The 17,709-nt window shown below is 59.2% G+C and overlaps 3 protein-coding genes across 7 annotated transcripts; 2 read left to right on the forward strand and 1 right to left on the reverse strand.

The window, feature by feature from the left end:
• Window positions 1-38: 38 nt before the first annotated feature.
• LOC104679482 (protein PET100 homolog, mitochondrial) lies at window positions 39-1,939 on the forward strand. The gene is made up of 4 exons (XM_010385073.1): window positions 39-162; window positions 887-973; window positions 1,137-1,160; window positions 1,788-1,939. Exons 1-4 carry the CDS (start codon window positions 136-138, stop codon window positions 1,869-1,871), a joined length of 222 nt encoding a protein of 73 aa, XP_010383375.1. The 5' UTR covers window positions 39-135; the 3' UTR covers window positions 1,872-1,939.
• PCP2 (Purkinje cell protein 2) lies at window positions 1,930-7,315 on the reverse strand. 3 transcript variants are annotated; one of them, XM_010385074.2, is made up of 5 exons: window positions 6,716-7,315; window positions 3,739-4,212; window positions 3,045-3,156; window positions 2,722-2,846; window positions 1,930-2,123 (listed from the first exon to the last, which is right to left on the reverse strand). In XM_010385074.2, exons 2-5 carry the CDS (start codon window positions 3,781-3,783, stop codon window positions 2,004-2,006), a joined length of 402 nt encoding a protein of 133 aa, XP_010383376.1. In that variant the 5' UTR covers window positions 3,784-4,212; window positions 6,716-7,315; the 3' UTR covers window positions 1,930-2,003. The 3 variants fall into 3 exon arrangements, with proteins under 3 accessions (XP_010383376.1, XP_030791704.1, XP_030791703.1); XM_030935844.1 differs by having other exon boundaries at window positions 3,279-4,212; XM_030935843.1 differs by lacking the exon at window positions 6,716-7,315 and adding an exon at window positions 6,554-6,674.
• Window positions 7,316-7,407: 92 nt separating this feature from the next.
• STXBP2 (syntaxin binding protein 2) lies at window positions 7,408-17,665 on the forward strand. 3 transcript variants are annotated; one of them, XR_004058765.1, is made up of 19 exons: window positions 7,408-7,492; window positions 9,021-9,070; window positions 9,314-9,395; window positions 10,032-10,108; window positions 10,556-10,634; window positions 10,725-10,828; window positions 11,856-12,004; window positions 12,189-12,273; window positions 12,358-12,488; window positions 12,584-12,691; window positions 12,943-13,000; window positions 13,158-13,223; window positions 13,339-13,419; window positions 14,437-14,575; window positions 15,020-15,129; window positions 15,994-16,179; window positions 16,951-17,036; window positions 17,140-17,297; window positions 17,517-17,625. XR_004058765.1 is itself a non-coding variant. In XM_010385072.2 (19 exons), the coding sequence occupies exons 1-19, from the start codon at window positions 7,456-7,458 to the stop codon at window positions 17,600-17,602; spliced, it is 1,782 nt and encodes a 593-aa protein (XP_010383374.2). In that variant the 5' UTR covers window positions 7,408-7,455; the 3' UTR covers window positions 17,603-17,665. The 3 variants fall into 3 exon arrangements, 2 of the variants coding, with proteins under 2 accessions (XP_010383374.2, XP_030791705.1); XM_010385072.2 differs by having other exon boundaries at window positions 16,084-16,179; window positions 17,517-17,665; XM_030935845.1 differs by lacking the exon at window positions 13,339-13,419 and having other exon boundaries at window positions 16,084-16,179; window positions 17,517-17,665.
• Window positions 17,666-17,709: the final 44 nt, after the last annotated feature.

Raw genomic sequence — 17,709 nt, forward strand, 5'->3', positions numbered from 1 at the left:
GCCCGAAGATACGTCATCAGGATACACATTGGCCAATCAGCTTCAGCAATGGAGGGTGCAAAACACCAATGAGCTTCTGTCTTGCTGGAGGGTCGGCTTTAGGCGGAAGTTGCTTTGTTGACCGGGAGAAACGAGATGGGGGTGAAGCTGGAGATATTTCGGGTCAGTGGACACAGGAGTGGATTGGGAGGCTGGGCAGGGGATCTTCCTGTATCTGAAGATGAGGCTGGAAATGGGGGGACTTAAAAGAAAGAGGGTGCTCCAAGGAGAAAGCTCTTAAGATTTGAGAGGGACCTTTCTGGTTGGAAATCCAGGAGAGGGGACGCTGGGTTGGGGGGTTCTCAGATTTGGGCATCTGGGTTTGGGGGCTGTGAGAGGGCTGGTCCGAGGAAAGACCTCACAGGGGGGATTAGCTGAGAAGGAGGCTCTAAAGAAGGAAGACTTAAGATCCTGGGGGAGCTCTCGGGCTTGTGGTGGGTGGGTGTCTATGATAGGGAGACTCCTAGACTTCGAGAAGTGGAGTTGAAGAGTGACGCCTCCTGGGTTTGGGTTTGGGGGTGCTCCCGGAATCTTAAGTGGAGATGAGTAATGAGGTCTCGAGGAGATGCTTTTGATTGTAGCTGGGGCCTCTGTATGTCTGTCTGTCTTTGAGAGGAAGACTCCAGCTAAGGGGGACTTTCAGGAATGAAGCCTCCTGAATTATAGGAGTTAGGTTTTAGGATGCGAGGTTTCTGTACCCTTGGTGGGAGTTCTGGGGTTCTTGGGTCCGCCCTAACGAGGCGCTTCTGGACTCTGCAGTAGGATGGGTCCCCCAGGCTCTGAGGAGCCTCTGCACATTGCTTGGGGGAAGGGGGGCGGTCACCTCACCCACCCTCTGCCATTCCAGATGATAATCTACCTCACTTTCCCTGTGGCTATGTTCTGGGTTTCCAATCAGGCCGAGTGGTTTGAGGACCACGTCATACAGCGCAAGGTGGGCATAAGAGGAGTGTATGAGGGTTCATTCCAGGGGTGGGAGACGGTGTGGGGCACCAATCTGCTGGGGACCAATGTCTGCCTCCCATGAGCTGACCCCACCCTGGTGTGGGGCTCTGGAGGCTCTTGGCTTGTGTCCCAGTTGTGACTTTTCCTTACAGAGGGAGCTGTGGCCACCTGAGAAGGTAAGTGATCTACTCTTCTTCCTGCCAGAGGGATGGAGGAGGCTGGATTCTTGTATCCGGGATGGGTTTCAGATGAAAATTTTAGGCCAGGTGCAGTGGCTCATGGCTGTAATCCCAGGGCATGGGAGGCCGAGGTGGGTGGATCACTTGAGGCCAGGAGTTCAAGACCAGCCTGGCCAACATGGCGAAACCCCATGTCTACAAAAATACAAAATTTAGCCGGGTGTAATGGCAGGCGCCTATAATTCCAGCTGCTCGGGAGACTGAGGCAGGAGAATCACCTGAACCCTAGAGGCAGAGGTTGCAGTGAGCCCAAGATCGCGCCACTGCACTCCAGCCTGGGCAATAGAGCGAGACTTCATCTCAAAAAGGAACGTTTTACTCTCAGTCATGAGTAAGGACCCAAGAGAAGAGGAGTAGATGGTTTCCTTATTGCCTTCTCCTGGAAGAGTGAAGCGGATCCCCCTTGGATCCCTTTGTCATTGGCGGGGAGCTTCCAATGAAGACACTGAAACCTGAAGCCGTGGTCTGGGGCAGGGTGGTGGGAGAGTGGTAGAGGGGTCCTGGCTCGGCGCTGAGGTGTGTGCCCCTCCCCACTTCCTGTCCCACCCACTTCTCCACCTGTAGCTTCAAGAGATAGAAGAATTCAAAGAGAGGATACGGAAGCGGCGGGAGGAGAAGCTTCTTCGCGACGCCCGGCAGAACTCCTGAGGCCTCCAAGTGGGAGTCCTGGCCCCTCCCCTGATGAAATATACGCATACTCAGTTCCTTGTTACTCATGGAAGTGTTTTATTCTTTTATCAGTTTTTGGGGGCCGAGTAAGGCCCAGGATGCCTCAGGCCCTCAGGGGGCTTGTGTCGGGGGCTGGGGGCTGCTGTTCCGACGGAAGCCGAGAGCGGTCGGGTCCTGAGGGGTGAGCAGGGGTTGGGGACTGAGGGTCCCAGCTCGTTTCTGCGCTCCGTCCTGTGGATGAAGAGGGGTCAGCCAGGGGGAGGGCTTAAGGGCAGTGCCGGCCAGAGGTGGTGAATGTTGGAGAGAGGGTGCGGGTGGGCACCATGTCCCACCTCATTCTGAGCACTGGTCTATGTTTACTTTCAATATCTGCCATTTAGGGTGGCATTTGAGCGTGAGGTGGCAGGTCTTGGGACCCTTGCTGGGGTCCTGATCAGAACCCAAGCTTTGTGTATGTGTGAAGTCAACACATGTGAGTATGCGAATGTGTATATATATATATATATCCTATGCGTGAGCTCACGTGCCCTCCTCCCTGAGGTATCTTCCTAGGAGGGGGTCCTGTTTTCTCCCTTTGGCCTCCCCAGAACCTTTAGACTTGGGGGCAGGAGCCACAAGTTCCAGCCATGGGTCTGACACTAGCATGGCCCCTATATAACCTTGGGCCCCTCTAGCCGCTGTCTGGGCCTTGGTCCTCCCATCTGAAGTCAGGGCAGCGGATGGACAGAGGTGGGGCAGGCCCTGTTCCCTCCCGGCTGGGGTGGAGGGCAGGATTGGAGAGCACACTGCCTGGCGGGTTTCTCCTCGGCATCGCCAGAACATCACCTACCTTGGGCCCCACGGGCTGGAAGCCGGGCAGGCTGCTGACTGTCACACGTTGGTCATCCATGCGGCGGCCCTGGGTACTGGCCAGCATGTCCATGAGGCTGTCCATCTCGGGGGTGGGGTCGCTCTCTGCATGGACGTTCACAGACTTGGGAGGACACAGCCAGACTGGGGGCCCCCAACCCTACCCCTTCACCCCCATGCAGATGCTTCAGGGTGCACAACCACCTCCCACAGCCCGTGCCCCCAGGCCCTCCAGATGACCACTTGCCCTGCACTCCCACCCTGTTCACACCCCATGGACAGCACCCCCATGCCCATGCTCACGGCTCTTGGTCTGGCCCGGCCCGGCCTGCAGTGAACAGCGCTGCCCCTCCATCCGGTCACCCTGCACGTGGCTCAGCAGATTGAAGAAGCCCTCCTGGTCTGGGGAGCCCGCCTGTGGACAGACCCGCTCAGTCCGGTTGGCCCTTCAGCTTGGGGGCCCTTCCCCAACCTTCCCAGCCAGCCCTGCTCACACCCGACCCCGGGGCCTGCTGTCCCCTCTTCCTCAGCTCTCACCATGGTCCCCGCCGATCCGCTCTGCAGAGCTGTTCTGAATGAGACATGAGTCTCCTTCCCAATCCCGGCCCCCGCCCCAGGGGCCCCAGCCGGCAGTGCCACTTCACGTGGTACCGTCTCAAGGGACAGGCTCCGATGCCAACGTCCTGCCGTCCTAGATTGGGGCCTGATGAGTGTGGCCTGGGAGCTGGGACACGAGTCAGGGAAACATGGCCCAGGAGCTACCCCCAGGTCCCAGCATCTCCCATCAATAGGGGTCTACACAGAGAGCCCTGCCCTCTGCCCTCAGGCCTGGCACTCAGACCCCCAAGCCCACCAGCCCCTTTCTACAGCCACAACTGGGTCAGGGGGTCCTAGGAGACTCATTCGCTAATTAGGTGCTCTACAAACTAATTAGTCTTGTCAATCATGGGCTCTGAGACCTTGAGCTGGGAGTGGGGTGGGGGCAGGGCCCTCTCACCTCGGCACAGAGGCCTGAGCCCTCCGTCTTCTCCTGATCCATCATGTCCCTGGACTCCGGTCACTTTCCTGCTGGCCTCTGCCCCGGCCCAGTGCCAGAGAGGGCCTTTTAAAGGTCCAGGACGTGGGGGTGTGGATTCCCCCCATCCCCAAATCCCCAGCTCATGCCCCATCTGCTCCCACCCAAGCTTAAGCCCCATAAAGATCATCCAGATAATTGTTTGCCCACAACGATGCTGGATCTGGCATGGGGGTAGGGGGCAGGGCGACCGGAGCTTGGCTCGCTGGGCCCAGGAGCAGTGACCGGACCCCAAGGACTCCTGGGTGATGTCACGAAAGGCCTGAGCAGCGTCCCCGCAGTTGGAGAATGGAAGCCAACAGTGTATGGTGGTAGCTGGCTTAGGCGAGGACTTGGCAGGTGTCCCCACCCAGCCACCCAGGTCCCTCCACTGGCTCCTGGAAGGGCAGCTGCCACCTGCAGTCAGTAGAGAAAGAAGAGATTGGAGTCAAAGGCCCCTTCCCTCCCTCCCTCCCTCTCTCTGCACCTGCCTCAGATGCCACCCTAGCACCAGCTCTGTCTCCTTGGCAGCAAGTCAAGGGGTGTCCCAGCCACCCTTCCCTTGACTCACTGTCCCTGGAGCCTGGTTGCCTGCTCCAGACCCCAAAACAAGAAAGTCTGGGGTCTCCTGTTCCCACACCACCCAAATGCCAGGTTGAGCTATCTCCTATCGATCACCCCAGCCCTAGGTGGGAACAGGAGGTGAGACCCCATGGGGACAGGCAGGCGGGGAGAGGACGTCCCTGCCTTCTTCCCAAAGCCACTGTGGCTTTCCCTCAATGCCCGAGAAGGGGATGCCACTGGGAAGTCCCCATCCCCTTCCCTGCGCTCCCCAAGATGCCTTTACAGAAACCAGTGGAAGTTTCATCTCAGAATGAACGGACTGCCCTTTCGTCACCTCTGCCCGAGTCTCCCCTGTTCCACAAAGGGCCAAGTTCACACTCTCTCCCTCTATGCCAACCAAGTGTCCCCCTCCTCAGCACAAGTATCCCTTTCCTAGGCCTGCCAGAACAAAGTGTCACAGACCAGATAGCTTAAAGCAACGTAAGTTGACTTTTATTATGTATTTTTATATAGAGATGAGGTCTCACTGTATTTGCCCAGGCTAGTCTCAAACTCCTGCGTTCATGTGTTCCTCCCGCCTGTGCCTCCCAAAGTGCTGGGATTACAGGCATGAGCCACCATGCTCAGCCTTTAAAATGTTTTTTAACAGAAATGTATTGAGCCAACGTTCCAGAGGCCAGAGCCTGAAATGAAGGTGTTGGCAGAGCTGTGCTCCCTCTGAAAACCAGGTCTCAGGAGCCCTCTTTGTCCCTCCCTGGCTTTTGGCAGTAGCCTGCCGTCCTTGGTGTCCTCGGCTTGTCACTGCAGCTCTTCACTCCCTGCCTCCATGGTCACATGGCATTCTCCCTCTGTGTCCTGGTCTTCATACACCCATTCCTCCACTCCCCAACCACCTACCCAGAATCAGGCAGCCGTATAACTATCTTACAAGGACACCAGTGATACTGCATTAGGAGCCCATCCTACTCCAACGTGACCTCATGCTCACTGCTAATATCTGTAATGACCCCATTTCAAATAAGGTCCTATTATGGGGTATTGGGGATTCGTACTTCCTATCTTGTGGGGGTTAGGGGTGGAGGGATTGGCCCTGTCAGCTCTCCCTCCCCTCCAGAGGTCAAGCTGAGAAGCAGGAGGCGGTCCTGTCTTTGGTCCTCCCCCTCAGGATCTGAAGGGTTCCCTGCCTTCCCCTGCTCAAAGCTCTTCCCTTGGGTTTTATCTTCTCAAGACCAAACCCAAACACCTTGGGGTCGTGGAAATGTTCTGAAGTGGATTGTGGTAATGGACACACAACTCCAAAAACACTAAAAGCCATTGACTTACGCACTTTAGGTCAGCAAGTTGTATGGTATGTGAATTATATCTCAGTAAAGCTGTTAAAAAAGGAGGAAGGGGCAGGGTGTGGTGGCTCATACCTAAAATCCTAACACTTTGGGAGGCCAGGGCAGGAGGATCCCTTGAGCCCAGGAGTTTGATACCAGCCTGGGCAACATAGGGAGACCCTGTCTCTTAACAACGACAACAACAACAAAATCATCTGGGCAAGGTGGTCCCAGCTACTTAGGAGGCTGAGGTGGAAGAATCCCTTGAGCTCAGGAAGCAACAGAGTGAGACCCTGTCTCTTTACACAACAAAAACAAAAACAAAAACGGGGAGGAGGGAGAAAAAGGAAGAAAGGAAGGGAAAAGGAGAGAAAAGGAAGAAATAGCTCAAACTCCTACCTACGGTCACCAGCCGTCCTGGTTTGCCTGTGACTGTCCTATTTTTAGCACTGAAAGTCCTGCATCCTGGCACTGGGATGGGTCAGTCTGACCTTGTCCTACAGAAGTCTGGCCCCTGCTGCCCCCACCCTCCAGCCTTCTTAAGCTCAGGGCCCCTCCCTTCTCTACCTGGACATGCTGTGTAGATGCTTCTAGAATTCATTCAGGGATAAGGTCAAAAGGCTGCTTCTTCAGAGAGGTCCTCGGGGGTCACCCTCAATAAAGTCCCCTCCCACCCCTACCTTTCATGGCACTTGCTGTCACACCAGTTTGTTTCCTGTAGGGCAGCATGGATCCTTTCCTATCTCCACCAGACCTGCAGGTCTGATTCACTCGCTGTGTCCCGTGTAAGTGGCAGGGGGCTTGGTACCTTCATCAACACAGCTGAGCGAAGGAACCAGCTCAGACCAGTAAGAGTCTGTTTACACACATACCTCGCACCTTAAATCGGAGACCTCATTTTGTATGGGTGCTGCCGGGGCTGTGCCTTCCAAGTAACAGGACACACAGCAGAAGCAGCTCCTGAGATTCCAAGTTGAGTGTGTGTGTGTGTGTGTGTGTGTGTGTGTTTGCAAGCATTTGAGGGCGTCACTCACCCCATGGGTGTATCAGCATGTTAATTCGATTGTTGGTCCACAATGGTAAGTGTGGCGCCTTCCGGAAGAGGGTAAGGCTGTGACAAGTGCTCCCCAGGGACAGGCTCCTGGCTGGAATCCCAGCAGGCTCACTCGTCGTGGCCTTGGATTAGGGATCCCGCTAAGCCTCGGTTTCCTCATCGGCACCGCAGTCCAGGTCGGGGCATCGGGCAGGACTGATGAAAATTATGTCCAGGTGCCGGCACACAGGAGGTCTCCAGGCCTCCTGAATCCATCAAAAGTTATCCAAGACCGCTGCTGCTGCTGCTGCCTCTACACCCTGAAGTACAGAAGACAAGTGGGTCAAGATTCCAGGCCCAGACGGTGGCGGCCCGGTGGCATCGAGTGGGCGCGTGTATCTTGCAGTCACCGAACCTCCCGGGGAAGATGGAGGGATTATTGCCCTGCGATCCCGCTTCGCACGCAAGCCAGGAAGTGTGTGTCTGAACTCCCGTCTGTGAGCGTGTCATCGAGGTGTGCCCCTCCAGCGACTTCGTGCTCGGCAGCGCAGACGCACCTGCCTGTCCTCCCAGCCAGGGACTCAACTTCCTGGGCCTGGGCGAGAACCGACGGCGGGGAGGGGCCAGGTGCGCAGGGGGCGGGATCAGGGCCCGCGGGGCGGGGTCCACGTGGGTGACGCGCGGGGCCACGCCCCCACCTTGGGACACACCCGGAAGCGGCGGCGGCGCCCCTCGGGGAAGATGGCGCCCTCGGGGCTGAAGGCGGTGGTGGGGGAAAGTGAGTGTGTCTCCGGGGCCGGGCTCTGGCGTCCCGTGGGGGATGGGGGTCGGGGGCGCACGGGCTCTGGGACCCTGCGTTCGTGGCGGCTAGGAGTTGGGAGCCGGGCTGGGCGTCCGAGCACCTGACCCTCGAGGGGGCGGGCGGGGACGGGTTCCCAGCTGGACGCCCCGGCTCGCCGGTACCAGAGCAGAACAAAATTGGGGGTCCGGACTCCGGGGACCCAAAGGGGACGGGTAGAGGGTGGCGTAGGCTGGGGCGCGGACTCCTGGGCCTCTTAGGGTGCCTACCGGGGGAGGAGGGCACAGCTGGATGCCCACACTCTAGGATCTCTTAAGCTGGGCAAAGTTCAGGGGCTGGACTCTTGGGACCTCCTGGGGCTCTGGTCAGCGACCCCAGGTGCTGTGAGCGCTCAGGGGACGTGTCCAGGCCCCACAGGGGTGGTGTAGGGGGTGCCTTCCTCCTTGCCCCATTCCCAGGACCGCCTTGCAGCTGGAGGACCCAGACATCCAGGCCTCACCGGCCCCCGTTCTTGGGGGAAGGGTGGAGGGCGCCTCTTCCTCCACCCCGGGGAGTTCCGGCCTCAGCTGCTCCTTCCGCCCTGGCCTCCTTGATAACAGTGGACATGACAGTGGACGTGGCTGGGCGGGGCCACCCCGTTACTTCTCTCCACTCTCTCCTCTAGGCAGGGCAGTTTGTAGCTCAAAACCCTTTAATTGGGGGGAGATTAGAAAAACAGTGATTCCATTTTACAGATGAGGAAACTGAGGCCGGAGGTCGGTGGGCTAGCCTCAGCTAGGCATGCCTCAGAGCTGGGAACCAGGGGTCCTACATTTTAGACCAGGGTGGGGGGACTGGCTGAAACCCATACAGCAGGAATACTTGAGGTAGCAGGTGGGGAATCCGAGAGCCTGGCTCTAGAAAGAGATAGAGCTGTGGATGATCCCGGCTCTCCACTTTTCATTCATCTAAAATATGTTTATCGAGTGACACCTTTTGCCCCGGCACTCTGCCACTTAAACACTCAGAATGCTTAGGTGAGTTGCATGTTGCCTAAGAATCTGTTTCCCTGTCTGTAAATTGGGGGTGTCCCCAGAAGCCACCTCGCAGAACTGGGAGGTAAAAATAAATGGTTCCCGTGTAGTGTCTCATGCCTGTAATCCCAGCACTTTGGGAGGCCGAGGCAGGAGGATTGCTTGAGGCCAAAAGTTTGAGACCAGTGTGGGCAACATAGCGAGACCCCATCTATACCGAAATAAAAATAAATTAGCTGTGGGTGGTACACATACCTGTAGTCCCAGCTACTTGGGAGGCGGAGGTGAGAGGATCGCTGGCGCCCAGGAGTTGGAGGCTGCAGTCCGTTATAATCACACCACTGCACTTTAGCTTAGGTGACAGAGAGACCCTTCTCTCTTAGAAAGAGTAAATGGGAATTAAGATGAGGGTTCAGCCCCAAGGCTGAGAAGGCTTGGGGCAGTGGTGGGACCAGAGAACCAGCATTCTGACCCCTCCCCTCCCTTCCCTGCAGAAATTCTGAGTGGAGTTATTCGGAGTGTCAAGAAGGATGGGGAGTGGAAGGTAGGGGCAAGGCAGATGGCTGGGTACCCAGAGGAAGCCCCTCATCAAGCCCATGGGGAAGACCCTGAATGTGGGACCCCCAAGAACTGCCTGTCCACATGGGTGGAGTTGGGTGAATGGGTCCTGGGTCCTCCCGCCCAGCCAGCCCTTGAAACTGCCCCTCCCACTGCCTTGGCCCCTCCTGGGGCCAGCTGTGGCCTCTTCCGCCTGCTCCTCCGTCCATCTGTCCATCCATCTGGACAGGTGCTTATCATGGATCACCCGAGCATGCGCATCTTGTCTTCCTGCTGCAAAATGTCAGACATCCTGGCTGAAGGCATCACCAGTGAGTGAACGCGTCCCCAGTGAGATGGGACCTGAGTGTGGGAACCCCTGACTGTGCCCCGCTCCCAGGGTTCAGCCCTTGAGTGTAGGATCCCTCAAATCGTCCAGAACTCCCAAGTACGCAGCTCCCTGCAGGGACAGCCTTGATCATGTGACCAAGTCAATTTCCTAAACTTTGCAAGCTGACCGCGGGAGCCCATGGATTGCAGACCTCCCCTGCAGGACTCCCTGGCTGCAGCCTCTTCCTAACCGTGCAGCCCCCGCGTGGAGCCCTGTGTGGGACTCCCAGGGTGGACTCTGGATGTGAGGCCCCAAGAATGCAGAGGCTTCCAGGAGGTGCCCCAGTCACTTTGCCATTGAGGGACAGGTGCTGAGGGAGCCTGTCCTCTCAGAACCTCAGTTTCCCTGTCTGTAAATTGGGGAACCCAGTTTGGAACCCAGTTGGCTGCACAGCCCCCAAGTGTGCAGAACCCTGCCGTGTGACTCTTAGCTGGGTGACCCCTAGGTATGTTTCTCCTGCAGTCCCTCCTAAGCATCCACACCCCCTCCCCAAGCCTCCAACTCCCCACACCTGAGACTCCCCACGTGGCCCTGCCTGGATGCCACCCACCTGTGTCCCTTCCGATGTTCCTACTAGTTGTTGAAGACATCAACAAACGGCGAGAACCCATTCCCAGCCTGGAGGCCATTTATTTGCTGAGCCCAACGGAGAAGGTGCCTACATGAATGAGCGTGTGTATGCGTGTGCATGTGTGTACATGTGCCTGTGTGCATGTGCATGTGTATGTGTGCATGCATGTGTGTGCGTGCATGTGTGAATGCGTGTGTGTATGTGTGCATGTGTGTATGCGTGTGCACGTGTATGCATGTGTGTGTGCGTGTGTGTGTGTCTGCATGTGTATGTGTGTCTGTGTCTGTGTGTGCATGTGTGTGCGCGCATGTGTCTGTGTATGTGTGTGCGTGCGTGTGTGCGTGTGTTTGTGTATGTGTGTGTGCACGTGCGCCCATGTGGATGGGACACTAGTGTGCATGTGCACATATGCATGACCCTGTCCATCCATGTTTGCATATGGTGGCAGCTAGGAGGTGGCTGGGAGGCCTGGGCAGACAGTGAGCCTGGGTGTGCAAGCTCAGGCCCAGAGAGTGACCCACCTTCCCCAGTCGGTTCAGGCCCTGATCGCAGACTTCCGGGGGACCCCGACCTTCACCTACAAAGCGGCCCATATCTTCTTCACCGACAGTGAGTGAGGAGAGCCCAGGGTGTTGGCGGGTGGGGCGAGGAGGTGTAGGGGCTGCTCTGGCCTGATACCCCACTCCTGCCTCACCCCAGCCTGCCCCGAGCCCCTGTTCAGTGAGCTGGGCCGCTCTCGTCTGGCAAAGGTGGTGAAGACGTTGAAGGAGATTCACATTGCCTTCCTCCCGTACGAGGCCCAGGTACGGCCCAGGCTCATCCTGGGCAGGGGGTGGGGATTTGTGACCAAATGTCCCCTGTTCTCTCAGAAACAGACACTGAGGCTGGGCGCAGTGGCTCACACCTGTAATCCCAGCACTGTGGGAGGCCAGGGCAGGAGGATCACTTGGGGCCAGGAGCTGGAGATCAGCCTGGGTACAGAGCAAGACCCCGTCTCTTTTTTTTTTTTTTTTTTTTTTTTTTTTGAGGCGGAGTCTCGCTCTGTCGCCCGGACTGGAGTGCAGTGGCCAGATCTCAGCTCACTGCAAGCTCCGCCTCCCGGGTTTACGCCATTCTCCTGCCTCAGCCTCCCGAGTAGCTGGGACTACAGGCGCCCGCCACCTCACCCAGCTAGTTTTTGTATTTTTAGTAGAGACGGGGTTTCACCGTGTTAGCCAGGATGGTCTCGATCTCCTGACCTCGTGATCCGCCCGTCTTGGCCTCCCAAAGTGCTGGGATTACAGGCTTGAGCCACCGCGCCCGGCCTCCCGTCTCTTAAAAAAAAAAAAAAAAAAAAAAATAGAAATTAGCCTGGCGTGGTGGCGTGCACCTGTAGTCCTAGCTACTCAGGGGGCTGGGGTGGGAGGGTCGCTTGAGCCTGGGAGGTCGAGGCTGCAGTGAGCTATGATTGCACCGCTGCCCTCCAGCCTGGGCGACAGAGCGAGATCCTGTCTCAAAAACAGATACATAAAGTAAAATTTTAAAAAGGGGAGGAACCCGGAGTCCAAGGAGCTCTTGCCTTGATTTCTATCCCACTGGGCCCCTGCAGGGGGCAGCACAGAGCGCACCTCAGGGTTGTCCAGCCAGCCTAAAGGACAGGGACTGCGGTATTTATCCACTGACTCCTCCAGGCATGGGTTTAGGGTTGACCTGGGCCTGCCTCCAAGTCGGCAAAGCAGGCTTCAGGGACCAGAGACGGCTCCCAGGAGGTGCAGGTGGCGGCCGTGGGAAGCGGGGCAGGTGTGCACCTGCAGCGGCAACCCTGGTGCTTCTGTCCCCCTCCTCGCCCAGGTGTTCTCCCTCGATGCTCCCCATAGCACCTACAATCTCTACTGCCCCTTCCGGGCAGGGGAGCGCGTGAGGCAGCTCGAGGTGCTGGCCCAGCAGATTGCCACACTGTGCGCCACGCTGCAGGAGTACCCGGCCATCCGCTACCGCAAGTGGGAACCCCACCCAGCCCTACCCCGATGCCGCCCCCTCCCCCTTAACCACGAGCAGCACCTAACCTTTAACCTCTCTTGTGACCCCAGCCCCGGCCCTCACCCTGGTCCCTGTCTCCTACCTTCAAACCCATCCTTGACCCCATCCCCTGTTGATGTCCCCCATGTCTGGCCTCCCCACCAGGGGCCCAGAGGACACAGCCCAGTTGGCCCATGCCGTCCTGGCCAAGCTGAACGCCTTGAAGGCAGACACTCCCAGTCTGGGCGAGGTAAGGGGGCGTGCTTGGGAGGTGAGGGGCAGCCCCAGGCAGCTCAGGGTCAGTGCCTCATTCCTGCCCTGAACCCCACCCCAGGGCCCAGAGAAAACCCGCTCCCAGCTGCTGATCATGGACCGGGCGGCGGACCCCGTGTCCCCACTACTGCATGAGCTCACGTTCCAGGCCATGGCCTATGATCTGCTGGACATAGAGCAGGACACATACAGGTCTGCAGACTTGGAAGCCGCCCCCATCCTTGCCACCGACCTGGTTCCCCAGTCCTCAGCTCCCCTGACCCCCAGGCTCCCTCCTTCCTCCCCAGATATGAGACCACCGGGCTGAGCGAGGCGCGGGAGAAGGCCGTCCTGCTGGACGAAGACGATGACCTGTGGGTGGAGCTTCGCCACATGCACATCGCAGACGTGTCCAAGTGCGTGCCCATGGCAGCCGGATCCCCCTTCCCCTCCCCCACTGTGGGCCTGGTAGTGGCCCTGGGATCCCTGGCTGCTGCCAGGTCTTTGGCCCTCATGAGCACCCCTCAGTGTGACTCCAGATTGGCCTCCAATTTCAACCCACCTCCCTTTGTGCCCCCTGAGTGGGCTTACCTGTGGCCGGGTGCAGGGACACATGACTTCTGGCTCCTCTCCCCTCAATCTCACCCCTGCCCACCCTCATGGCCAGGAAGGTCACGGAGCTCCTGAGGACCTTCTGTGAGAGCAAGAGGCTGACCACGGACAAGGTAGGGGCAGACCCAGGTCACCAAAGGCGCTGGTGGAAGGAAGCCCCTCCCCATGGGGGCAGGGTCACAGCCTAGATTTCGAGCCTGGAGTGAGGCCCAGGTGGGCATTGCCTGGCCTCACCCCTCACTTCCTACCCTCTTCCCCCTACTTCCCCAGGCCAACATCAAAGACCTGTCCCAGATCCTGAAAAAGATGCCGCAGTACCAGAAGGAGCTGAATAAGGTGCGCTTGGGTGGGCAGGGAGTGGGGACACCTTGGCCCCCAACCCCATGCTCTGTCTGCATTCTGCCTTGACTCAGCCTTTGTTAGCCCGTAACTCCCACCCTGCACCCCACAGTATTCTACGCACTTGCATCTAGCAGATGATTGCATGAAGCACTTCAAGGGCTCGGTGGAGAAGCTGTGTAGTGTGGAGCAGGTGGGGCGGGGCCTGCGGGGGGCGAGGGCGATGGTCCTGCCAGGGCGGTGTATTGGGGAGGGGCTGAACTGTAGAGATGGGGGGGTCTGGGGGAGGGGCAGGGTTTGTGGAGAGGTGGAGGGGCCTTGGAGAGAGGTGGGACCTGGTGGGAAAGGAGGGGGTCTTGTGGAGAAATGGTCCTAGGATGAGGGTGTGGCCTGTGCCTAGGTGGATGGGGCCCTGGAGAGGTGGGACCTGGGTGAGGGGCAGAGCCTTGCACAGGTGGTCCCAGGACAGGGGTGTGGCCTGTACATAGGTGGGTGGGACCTTGGAGAGGTTGGCAGAGTCTTGGAGAGGTGGGACCTGGGAGAGGGGCAGAGCCTTGGAGAGGTGGGACCTAGGAGAGGGGCGGAGCCTTGGAGAGGTGGGACCTGGGTGAAGGGCGGAGCCTTGGAGAGGTGGGACCTGGGTGAGGGGTGGAACCTTGGAGAGGTGGGACCTGGGTAAGGGGCGAAGCCTTGGAGAGGTGGGACCTGGGAGGGGGTGAAGCCTTAGAGAGGTGGGACCTGGGAGAGGGGCGGAGCCTTGGAGAGGTGGGACCTGAGTAAGTGGTGGGGCCTTGGAGAGGTAGGACCTGGGAGAGGGGTAGAGCCGTGGAGAGGTGGGACCTGGGTGAGGGGTGGAACCTTGGAGAGCTGGGACCTGGATGAGGGGTGGAAACTTGGAGAGATAGGACCTGGGTGAGGGGTGGAGCTTCGGAGAGATGGTCTCAGGATGGGGTGTGGCCTGTGCATAAGTGGGCAGGGCCTTGGAAAGGTGGGACCTGGGTGAGAAGCAGGGCCTGTGGAGAGACTGTCCCTGGACAGGGGTGGGACCTTGAGACCTGGTGCTGAGATGAGGTAGGACCCAAATGTCTTCTTGCCAAGGATCCTGGGGATGTCCCTGGCCTGCCTACCCCTGGGGATGTCCCTGGCCTGCCTCTCCCATCCCCTTCCCTGACACATAGTGGCCGGTGGACGGCTGACCCCATGCCCGCAGGACCTGGCCATGGGCTCCGACGCGGAGGGGGAGAAGATCAAGGACTCCATGAAGCTGATCGTGCCGGTGCTGCTGGACGCGGCGGTGCCTGCCTACGACAAGATCCGGGTCCTGCTGCTCTACATCCTCCTTCGCAATGGTGGGTGGGGGCTGTGGGGAGTCGGAATGCCCCCATTTGCCAGGGTCTCCCACAATCCTGGGAACTGCTGAACCCCACAGCTCTCCTTCGGTCATTTCCACTCACCGGGCTCACCAACCCCCACAGCTACCCCTCTGGACCCGGGAACCCTCCTCCATTGGCTTGGGGATTCCTCCATTGAGGTGAGGGCTCCCTGCTGACGTGGAAACCCTCACATCTGTGATTCCTATAGATGTGGGGCTCCCTCAGCTCATCTGGAGGAGCCCCTGATCTACCCCCTCCAGGTTCCCCACTCTTGCTCACACTAGCCTAGGGTCCTGAGGCCCTCCCCACTGCAAGATTCTTCCATCAGAGTCCTGGGAGCACCTCAGCCCACCCCAAATTCCCCTAAACCTGGGAGCCCACCTGGCCACCACCTCCACCCCGCCCATCCCTGTCCCCCAGGTGTGAGTGAGGAGAACCTGGCCAAGCTGATCCAGCATGCCAATGTACAGGCGCACAGCAGCCTCATCCGCAACCTGGAGCAGCTGGGAGGCACTGTCACCAACTCCGGGGTATGCCAGGAGCGGGCGTGGGGGGACTCTGGGAGAGGGCAGGGCCCTGCAAGGCAGAGGGCCGGTGGTGCACAGGCATGGTGTGGTTCCTGACGTGGTGTGGTTGCTGGGAGGCCAAAAGCAGTGTTTCAGGTCTGGTCTGGGGCCCAGAGGATGCTGGGGCCTCCCCCAGTCCCAGCTCACACAATAGGCAGGGGGAGAGAATGGGCGCTGCTAGGCTGGTCCTGGCAGTGGTGCAGTTGGGGGCAGGTGGTCTGAGTGCTAGAGGCAGGGAGTAGGGTCTACTCCCTAGTGTGGGGGCTACAACACACTGTCTATCTGGGTTCCCAGGGTTCTCTGAGGGTCCCCCACATCCATCTAGCACCCGCACACAGCCATGTGTGTGCTTTACTCTTGGGTGAACCTCTCCTGTCTCTCTCTGGCCCTGTGCGTCCCCCTCCACAGTGCCCTCACGCTGTCCCCATCTCTCCCCCATCCCTCATCCATCTCGCTGTGCACTGTTTCTCCGTGTCTATCTCTCTGTCTCTTACCTTTCTCTCTGCCTTCCCCTTTCTCTCTGTTCTGTCTCATTCCCCTCCCCTCTCTGTGCCCCTTCTGTCCCCGTCTTCCTCTCTGTTTCCCGCTTCATCTCTTGTCTCTCTCTTTGCCTTCATACTTTGTCTCACTGCCTCTTATCTCTTTGCCTATCTCTGCCTCTGTCTCTCTGTCTCTCTCTGGCTTGCTCGCTCTCCCTTTGGCTCTCTCTGTCTCTCTCTGGCTCACTGTTTCTCTCGCTGTCTCTCGCTCTCTCGCTCTCGCTCTCTCTCACTCTCTTGCTCTCTGTTCCACTTCCCTATCTTTGCCTGCCATCCCCCACCCCACCAGCCACACCAGGCCCAGCCCCTCTGCAGGGCTCGGGGACCTCCAGCCTCCTTCCCCTCAATCCTCCTGCGGCCCTCCCTGCCCCACCTGTAGGGCTCGGGGACCTCCAGCCGGCTGGAGCCGAGAGAGCGCATGGAGCCCACCTATCAGCTGTCCCGCTGGACCCCGGTCATCAAGGACGTAATGGAGGTACTGGGTGGGCAGGTCAGGGTGGGGGCCAGCCCTCCGCATCAGCTGGCAGCTCAGCCTCCCTCCTGCCGAGGCGCTAAGCCTCAGGGCTTAGGGGAAAATGCTCATTGCTGGCATTCCCTTGGCACCGATCTGCTCTGCCGAGGGGGGCACACCAAGCCTGCAGCTGAGGAATTGGGGCGACAGCGGGGTCTGTGCTGGGGAGCCTCACTTCCTCCCTACCTGCTGGCTGCCTCCTCTATATCTCTGTAGTCTGTTCCCCTGCCCTCCCAGGACACCCCTGAGCCCCAGCCCTGGCCTTTCCCAGGATCCCGGGGCAGCACCATCCAATGGTAATGGACCCGGGCGGCTTCCTGCTTCCTCCTTGTGCCTCTAAGAGCCCCAGCCCCTCCTTCTGCCTGGGGGCCAGAGACCTGGGCCTCCTCATCCCCATGGACCTCGAATATCTGGACTTCTGGGGCTCCGAGGGGCTGAGAGTCCAGACTCTGGGTTCCCCTAAGGGCTGGGGGTATTGACTGATGGTCCCCAAGGGCCTGGAGGCCTGGGTCCCCAAGGAGTTGCGGAATTAGATTCGTGGGTTCCCAGTGAGTTATGGGTCCAGATTTCTAGGTCCCCAGTGGCCAGAGGCCTAGAGTCCCCAGAGGCAGCTAGCTGGTGGAGATGCTGGTTCCTGTCTGCCAGGATCTTGGCCCCTGAATACCCTGTGGGGGGCATGCCTGACCCTGGGCCCATGCCTGGGGTTCCTCCCCTAACCCCTGTCTCGGCCACCAGGACGCCGTGGAGGACCGGCTGGACAGGAACGTGTGGCCCTTTGTATCCGCCCCCGCCCCCACGGCCAGCTCCCAGGCCGCCGTCAGGTGAGGCCCCGGGGCCGCCCCCACCCACGCCTGGGTCTGTGTTAGCGGGCGGCCTGGCGGCGGTGAGGACCTCCTGCCTGGACTTTGTGCCCCTGCCCTGCAGTGCCCGCTTCGGTCACTGGCACAAGAACAAGGCCGGCGTAGAGGCCCGGGCGGGCCCCCGACTCATCGTGTACGTCATGGGCGGTGTGGCCATGTCAGAGATGAGGGCCGCCTATGAGGTGACCAGGGCCACCGAGGGCAAGTGGGAGGTGCTCATTGGTAAGTCACCAGGACTGGGACTCTGGGGCTCCGGGGCTTGGCTTCCCGGGGGCTGGACTTGGACTTTCTAGGTTCCTAGACTCCAGAGTCCTCCGAGTCAGGGACCTGGTTTGCCGAGGGACAGGGACAGCCCCACACCAGCTGGGACCCTGGCGGGAGCCTGTCAAAGACGAAGGCAGTGTCCCCCAACATCGTCTCCAAACCTCTGCTCCTGCACAGGCTCTTCACACATCCTCACCCCGACCCGCTTCCTGGATGACCTGAAGACGCTGGACCAGAAGCTGGAGGACATTGCCCTGCCCTGACCCCTGGACCTGCCCCCTACCCCTCCCTTTCCAGAGAAATAAACTATTCCTGTCTCTCTGCCAGCCAGTGCCCACCTCATTTTCTTTCTAAGGGATCCCCTGGGAGT

This window comes from Rhinopithecus roxellana, chromosome 8 (assembly GCF_007565055.1).
Source record: "Rhinopithecus roxellana isolate Shanxi Qingling chromosome 8, ASM756505v1, whole genome shotgun sequence".
NCBI classification, from domain to species: Eukaryota; Metazoa; Chordata; class Mammalia; order Primates; family Cercopithecidae; genus Rhinopithecus; species Rhinopithecus roxellana.